General features: G+C 41.0%; 1 protein-coding gene across 3 annotated transcripts in view; it reads right to left on the bottom strand.

Moving 5' to 3' along the window:
- Positions 1 to 4911: 4911 nt before the first annotated feature.
- MIEF2 (mitochondrial elongation factor 2) overlaps positions 4912 to 8519 on the bottom strand; it is a 3677-nt gene continuing 69 nt past the window's right edge. Inside the window, exons 1-4 of one of the 3 annotated variants that reach the window (XM_075179227.1) lie at positions 8482 to 8519; positions 6776 to 6929; positions 6428 to 6614; positions 4912 to 6206 (exon numbers count right to left, since the gene is read on the bottom strand). The exon at positions 8482 to 8519 is cut by the window's right edge and continues 69 nt beyond it. In XM_075179227.1, the coding sequence (XP_075035328.1) occupies positions 5155 to 6206; positions 6428 to 6614; positions 6776 to 6929; positions 8482 to 8519 (1431 nt within the window). In that variant the 3' untranslated portion in view covers positions 4912 to 5154. Of the gene's footprint in view, positions 6207 to 6427; positions 6615 to 6775; positions 6930 to 8436 lie in introns of all 3 variants that reach the window. The other 2 variants (XM_075179229.1, XM_075179228.1) reach the window with 2 other exon arrangements.

Raw genomic sequence — 8519 nt, 5'->3', positions numbered from 1 at the left:
TGATTTAGTGAGTTTATTGAGGAAAGGAAGCAATTAACCCAACAATGAGCTTGGTCAACCAGTCTAGACGTAAAGGTACCATCATCATCATTTATTTATATAGCGCCACTAACTCCGCAGCGCTGTACAGAGAACTCATTCAAATCAGTCCCTGCCCCATTGGAGCTTACAGTCTAAATTCCCTGACATACACACACACACACACAGGTCAATTTGTTAGCAGCCAAACCAGACACCCAGTGGGGCCGAGGTCTGGATCTGGGCTCAGTTGCCCCCTCTTCCCCCATTGATTGATTAGTTTGAATACACAAAAAAAATATCTTTTTAATAAGGTTATCTTTAATATCACAAACTGCTACAGTCCACACACAGGGCATCCCCGAGCAGGTGGTTGCTGGTGTGTTCATAAAATCTGACACCAGCAAGTGAGTGATGAGTCTTCTAAACAGACAAAGGGCTAGATTTACTAAGCTGCGGATTTGAAAAAGTGGAGATGTTGCCTATAGCAACCAATCAGATTCTAGCTTTTATTTATTTAGTGCTTTCTACAAAATGACAGCTAGAATCTGATTGGTTGCTATAGGCAACATCCCCACTTTTTCAAACCCGCAGCTTAGTAAATCTAGCCCTTAGTGTGTATGCGTGCTGATTATAGGAGTTAATAGCAAATGTTTATATATTTTTTTTTATTTCTTGTATTAAATAATAATCAATGGTTGTATTCTCTCTTAATGGCATGATAGTTCGGCTTTAATGGGAAATATGATATGAAATACATATAAGATGGGCTTTATTTCCAGTAAAATATGAGGCAGGTGTTTGTGAAAACAGACACAGGGAGTCTACGTGCAGCCAATCAGATTGTCCACAAAGATTCTGAAAAACCAGCTAGACCCTAGAAGAATGGAAATACTCGGTACAGCCAAGCACTAATATTTAAACTTTTGTTTGATTGGCTGGAGCACAACGAAAGCCTCTGATTGGCTGAGTGCATTTTGATACCTCCAGGTTGAATAAACATGTTTTGAAAACTTTCTTCGATTATAGCTATTGTGGAGCTACATGTTTCAGTAGTTCTTGGCTGTGAGGGTATTCTGGCACATGTAGTTCCACATTTGCCAGCATGCCTATGTAGACAGTGACTGACGGGGCTTTCTGGGACTTGTAGTTCCTTAATAGTTTGTAATCTGTTTCAGATAACCATTACTCTGGCACAGACGGGTGGAGTACGGCGCTGTCAACCCTGACATGGTTTTAAACGACAGGAAAATAACCATTGGTGTAATCCAGACAGTAATTAAATCACTACTTACCATATAGCCTGTGTGTGAGTGTGTGTCTATATTAGGGAATTTAGACTGTAAGCTCCAATGGGGCAGGGACTGTTGTGAATGAGTTCTCTGTACAGCGCTGCATAATTAGTGGCGCTATATAAATAAATGATAATTATGATATATCCGATATGAAGTTTGTCCGAAGGTTTAAATCATCGTCCTTTGTACAAGCCAAATGCCCTCAACAACTACAGTGCAAAGTGACGTCATTTACTATGGACACAGTGAAAATGGCGCTTTTAAAGCAGCAATACCTGGACCTCACGCTATGTATAATGAAATACATGTTCCGTTACGCACCGCATATGGACTTATATGTATCTCTAAATCAGACTATTAGTATGCATTGTAACATGCATGTGAGCCAACTCCTTCCATCCAGGAACGGCGGTAGATTTGATATGTAGTTATGCGTTATGCTCCTTTACAGGTTACTAACATTTGTCCCTGCTGAGGACTGACCGAGTGGGGCACATGCGGATTTCACTAAATACATTTTATTTTTTGGAGACTGCACCATGTGAAATATTCACACGTCTCTCTGCCAGCAAACTTGGCTACAAAGACGAGGAGTTTGGAAACCTGCCATAGTCCAGTCCCTCATGAACGCATCGTTGTTCTACAGTCTGTATCCTAAAATAATGTATCTATGGCAAGAGCCCAAACTTCCCCTCTACCTGTAAAAAGAATTGGTACTGGTATGTGGAGGTGGTTACAAGATGTCCAAAAGGGATCTATAGAATAGAAAAGGAGGAAGGAGCTTGTCAGCTGCTTTCCTCAAATTAAATATGTATAGATTGTAAAATGAAAGACATAATGTAGTAATCTGCTTCACACTTTTCAACAAGCCTGATCCTAAACATTCAACCCAGAAAATAATCCAAGAGCCACCTCTTAGTTTAGTATTTAACAAAAAAAAATAAAAATGATTAAAAACTCATACATTAAAGGTGAAATGTTCAGCTCATCTGGAAGTTTAATAGAGGAGTAATGGATATCTTTAATAGAAGTTATTGGATGCCAACTGGGGCTTTGGGCACCAAAAACTTGTCAACAAAGGTCCTACAGACTCCTAAATGAATCCAAGCACTGTCCATTGTTTGTTAGTTTTCTACAGTGGCATAGTGGTTAGCATTGCTCCCCCACAAGGCTGGGGTGAGTTCTAGTACGACCAGAGCACTATCTGTGTGGACATCCACCCATAATCCAATAACACACTGATAGGTTAGTGTTAACGAGTCGCTACAGTACAGAATGTAGACCCATGTGGATTACTAAACATTCTATGTAAAGTACTATGTAATAGGTCAGTATTCTATAAACAAGTGTTAATAAATAAATATCCTAGACAAGACTAAGTCCGACCAACATAGCAAAATGTAGAGTTAACCTATACTTTATATTAGCATATGGGAAACATAGCAAGCTTAGGTGCTAGATCCAAATCGGGACACAGAACTATACAGGAAATAATACGAGCTATATAGTTAGATTGTGCAGTACATCTAAGTCACCAGCCACGTGCCCACCACATAGCAGCTGATGTCCAACACTAGCCACGTGCCCAGTCACATACCAACCTGTGCAGATTTGCCCTGTGTTCGCACTTATATAAAATGCACATGTACTCAGGCCTTCTGGACAACATTCTCCAGTGAACCATCATTAGAAACAAACATTTTGGTTTTCTATTAAAGAGCAGACGGGCACAAATAGTCAAATGGAATTTTTATTATTACAATTTAGTTTTGTTTTTAAAAAATAGAGTTTTTAAGAGGCAAAATCGACAATCAAAAGCAGCGCTCAAAGCTTACCCCCTAGAGAAAAAAAAAAATATATGTGTGTGTGTGTGTATACAACATGTGGCCTTACTCACTGGAGATAAGTGCACGGTTTATCACACGGACTACGTACACACATGTATAGTCATAATATACATGTCCAGCATTCACCTCTATGCATGTATATTATTTGCAAGAGTCTATGTTTGGCACGTAGTTTTGAGATTGTATGAGGAGTGGAATCCGGTAGCTGTACATTCTACGTCTAAAAAGGCATTAGGACGACAATAACATTTTGTCTTTTGATTAATTTGGTCCACACAAGACCTACCACTCCTGCCGAACAGGTACTGAAGCAGCGCAGAGGAGGGCAACCTGTGGCACTACAAGTATCAGCATGCACAATCCCATGCTTGGACACGTAGTTCCACAGCCCCGAGTTGTTACTCTTGCATAGTCTTGGGCAATCTCACTTTAAAAGTTAATACCTTTACTTTGCAGAGGAACAACAGATAAGTCCTGCTCCCACCCCCACCCTCTGGTTTAGAAAGTGGAACAGGCACTGCCCATAGTTGTGCCAGCGTGCAATTACACGGCTAAAAATGGACTTTGTATTCAGCACTACTTCTAATGTGCCACAGAAGTTGTAGGTATCGTGGAGATCCAAATAAAAGTAAAAAAAAAATAATTTGAGTGCCATTCTAAATAAAGTGCTGCTATGTGCAAAACATCTAATTACCCCAATTACAGGTTTGTGTAAAGAGAGGTGCTTGCTAAATATAGACAGGAAAGAGTGAGTCAACTTATAGGAGACGAGTCCATACAACAGACCTGGTTGGCCAGCAAGTTGGCAGAGCATGCTGGGAATGTCACAGGATTCTGAAACACACCCAGCAGAATCTACTTCACTACATCAGTAGTGATCCAATCACAAGTACTTAGGTTAGGATCATGCTTTGATAATAGGGCTTAATCGTCTTATTTGATCAAGGAAGCCAGAGGGGAGCATGGCCCGCTCCTGTCCAAGCACTACTCACAATAGAACATTATGTGAATCACCAAACAGGGAGATCAAGAAATCCTGGCCTGGATAGAATGCTCCAGATATTAAAAAACAAAAACAAAAAAAAAAAAAAAAACACATTTCAATTTTCCAACACCAAGAAATGCCATTGTATTTTTGTGCAAAAAACCCTAAAAAATTATAAAAAAGTTAATAACTTTTACAGTGCACGTTAAAAGCTTAAAAAAAAAACAAACAAAGGGTGCGCAAGAAATAAATGTACAGCTACCAATAGTTAGTTCATTTCCAGTGTTAGTTAAACAAAAGCAGAATGGGAATATCTGCATACATTTCATTAAGGGGCACCAGCAATTGATTTTGGTACAAACTACAGTCCTGGTGGAATCCAGCTGTACTTAAACTACAGTTTCCAGCATGCGCTGCCAGATTGTCTCACCCTAATCAATAGCACACCGACTATAATCTATTCTTAAATGTATAGCACAGCAATCTGCAACAAAGTTTGTATGGGCAAAGCCCTTTACAATGATTAAATCAACAGCATAGTTCAACCAACCTCACATTAGCAATAGTAGACAGAATAGGCAATCAGTTCCAGGTAGACAAACCTACCAACACTGCTACCAAAGAATACCAATTCTTCCCTACTAAAAGGGGGGTACTCTGCATAGCACTAATGTCAATACCGAAAATCTGAGCTTTATGAAATGATCAGTACATAATAAGAAGGAACAAAAAAACAAACCAAAAAAAAGTAATAAAGATCACTGCATTTTGTATAGTTATCATTGTGAGATGGTAGAAACACATGTATCAGAAGATCTCCTCTTACGAGACCATAAACAGAAATTAGATCAGAGTGTGCGATTCTGTAGAGAACACTTGGCAGAATATTCTTTGTATGCAAATTCTTCAATCCACATAGTGCATAAGAGGTGCTTAATAGTCCATATACCTATCATCACTGCAGTAGTTCATTGGTTAGTAGGTCCACAGAACAGCTGAAGATGCATTATTAATAATTTTGTAACACTGAGTTGGGATTGGAAAAAATCTGGTACAGGCCATATCCCAGCTCATCGACGTCCTCCTCGGTTAGACAAGAAAATAAGTTGAGTTTGTCGTTAAAATGACACGGGAGGAATCCACTACCCAAGTATCCAATCAGCACCTCTATTACTTGCAGGAATCGATCAGCAATAGCGGCTTCTGTCCAATCAGAGGAATCGTTACTGATGTGTAGGAGAACATGTCTCAAGTGAGTTGGAGAGAGGTGGCCAAGACAAGAGCTCTTCCGGCATATACTCTTAAGAATCTGGACGCACTTTTGCCTGACTCCGGCATCGGAACTGTCCAGTTCTTGCAGCCGTCTGATTTCCTGACGGTAGAAGCTTTGTCGCCAGAGGTTTTCTGCAGGAGCCATTGAGTGGGAATAGGCCAAGAGGACAATGTCTTTGGTGGCAACCATCGGGAGGATGTTGATAGTCAGCTGGAAGTCCTGATGCACCACCTCCAGTTTAAGGCCGCCAGGAGCAACAACTGGCCATACGGTGCACTCTAGCATAGTCCCTATAGACGGCCAGTTGATGGATCCTACGATTGTCTTGTGCAAAGTCTCGACAATGGCCTTAGTGGAAAGGTAACCACCCAACATGAACCTATCCCATGGGCTGCTACCCCGAGCTGTGAACTCCAGGTTAGCTCTTTTAATCATCCAAAACTGGGGGTCATTAAGGATAGTTTCTTGTCCTGGTACAAATGTCCACAAATCTGGGTCAAAGACCAGGGGTAGCAACAAACAAACCTGGTCCAAACAGCCAACGGGAAGACCATTACCCAGGGAACCTCCTAGCTGCATGGCAGAGAAAGGCATTTCTGGGTGTTTAACCTTCAGAAAACCCTGCAATTCGGCCGTGATGTCCAGCACCAGTTGCTTGGCCACTTGTGTCCGTGATTCCGGCAGAATGGCGTCATTTGTATAATAATCCAGAAGCATTTCCTGCAAGGTGAAGCACATATGGGTTTTCAGGTCAATGGGGGGCTTGTCCTCATCACTGATAACAGGCTCTGTAGGTGGTAATAGACAAAGCGTCAACATGTAAGGAACAGAAAATAAGAATGAGTTTCTCTCCAGGTCAAATTACTAATACTCTATAATTTAAGGTCTTGATTAATATTCTAATCAAATACAGATTTAGTTGATATCCCGCAGACTATTTTCTACAACATTTCATAGTCTATGGATTTTGTGCATTCCCAATACTAATAATCGGAGTTAAGATGCAGACCTGTTGCTGGTTGGCTGGGCTCCGGTGGTGGTAAGGCAGCACTGAGATCGGCGCGGTTTGTTTTCCGCAGCAGTTTGGGAGAGGCCTTCATCAGGACTGCCTCCTTCCAGCTCTCCTCTATGGACTTCTGCTCCGCTTTCTCCTCCGCCTCTTTCTCCTCAGGAGGCGCCGCTGCCCGGTCAATGAGCTGCAGATAATAGGAACAGGATGATCTTAGAGAACAAGTTCTGACTTTGAACTTCAATGTCAGAAACCTACAGGATCCCTTTTAAAATACCGGGGATGAGATCCACACTGCTTAGGGGGATGGTTAAACACTACAAAGTGTAGCCAGATGGCGACTCTCACCCGTTTCACAGCCAATGTAGCGATACCCAGCATGGCGGCTCCTCCCACACCGAGCACCAGTCTGGCATTGGCCAGTAAGAAATCCACCATGCTGCCAATCCCATCGTCTGTCTTCTTGCCCTTCTTCTGAAGCTGCATTTCCGCCATCACTCTGCTGAGGAAGGGAGAAACAAAGGTCAGAATTTACCGCTCAGTGCTGTGCATACATGTGTGCGTGTGTATGTATGTATGTTATATATAGACACACACTTTCCTTCTTAAAAAGTGTTTATACTGTATTTTATGTAGCAATAAAATATACATGTAAAGAATTATGTTAATTATTTAAGTTACACAGTATTATTAATCGAGTCAACTCAAGCACAAGAATTAATTTTAAACATCAACGATAGTTGTCCATGTTGAATTATTTAGGGAATTAGGATTTTTTTTATTCTTACTCTCCCTAAATGTTTCAAACTACTTAAGAGTCTAACGCTTCCCCATGTTACTCTGCCCCACATGTAATGAACGTACAGGGCAGTGGATAACACTGTACCTGGACAATCACCCACCTCCAGGATGTTGATAGAGGCGATAAACTACTATACACAACAGGTAACTGATGAATGCTAACAAGCCACAACATATCAAAGTGTGTGCAGAGAACAATATTAAGCAATGACCCCATTACTGCAAAACGTGCACTACACAGATGTAAAACTGAGGCTATATAGACATAAATACACATCAGATACCCATCAAGCTAGTTACCTGTGACACATAAGAAAGCTATGTGGATGGCCTGAGGTCCTGCTTACACTGTAATACCAAGAAGGCTCAACACACCATATAAATACACAGAACAATGTACCAGCTAGATAAGGCGTGTGGCGCACTTCTATAAAGATAGAAACGACACCCTGCGACATCAGAGAGGTTTTACAGCATTTACATGCGGAAATAATAAACCAGTCACCTGACATAATAACCCTGCTTGGACAATTACTATAGTACCTTGTCAGGTAATATGTTTGTAACAGGAACCCTATAATGTACATTGTGTAAAAAGTTGGCACTTCAATAAAAAGTTAATTACAACATTGTGTGGTGTGTGCGTGTAATTATATATGAAAACAATGGGCACTCTACCCTATAGAAGTAAAAATCCAGTGCTTGAGTTTAAAAAAAGTGTAGGAAGAACAAGACAGACAGCACTCAGAGAATTCCAGAAAAATGAAGGCAGATAATAATAATAATAATAATATAAAATATAATATATATATATATTATATATAAAACCAGGTACATTAGACTTACACCATGATATATTATAGGACATAAAATAAAATAAATAAGCACTTAGGGAAGCAAACCTTACCCCAAGAGCTGGCAATCTATACAATAAGGACTAATCTTTATGACACACAGATGTAATAAATATACAGCTAGTAATAAACCAGAGCAGTTTTATATCAATAGTTTCTTGTTCTACAAGTCTGATTTTCAGTATGACTAAACTAAATGAAAAGCATCCAACACTGAGGCAGCATTCTACTGTGGCACTACAAGTCCCAGCATTCCCCGTTAGGCAGAAGTATAGGACGTCAGTCTGGGGATGATGGGACTTGTAGTTCCCCCGGCTGTCTAGGCCTGGCGACCTCCCACACCCCGGACCACACATCTCCCGACCTCCCCTGGGGACCCTTGTGGCCCCAAACTCTCACCGCCTCCGCCCGCGGCCTGAGCGCTCAGCCCTGCGAGC

The sequence above is a fragment of the Mixophyes fleayi genome, chromosome 7 (genome assembly GCF_038048845.1).
Source record: "Mixophyes fleayi isolate aMixFle1 chromosome 7, aMixFle1.hap1, whole genome shotgun sequence".
Taxonomy (NCBI): domain Eukaryota; kingdom Metazoa; phylum Chordata; class Amphibia; order Anura; family Limnodynastidae; genus Mixophyes; species Mixophyes fleayi.
The sequence above is the reverse complement of the archived record's forward strand: the minus strand, read 5'-3'. Positions and strand labels throughout refer to the sequence as shown.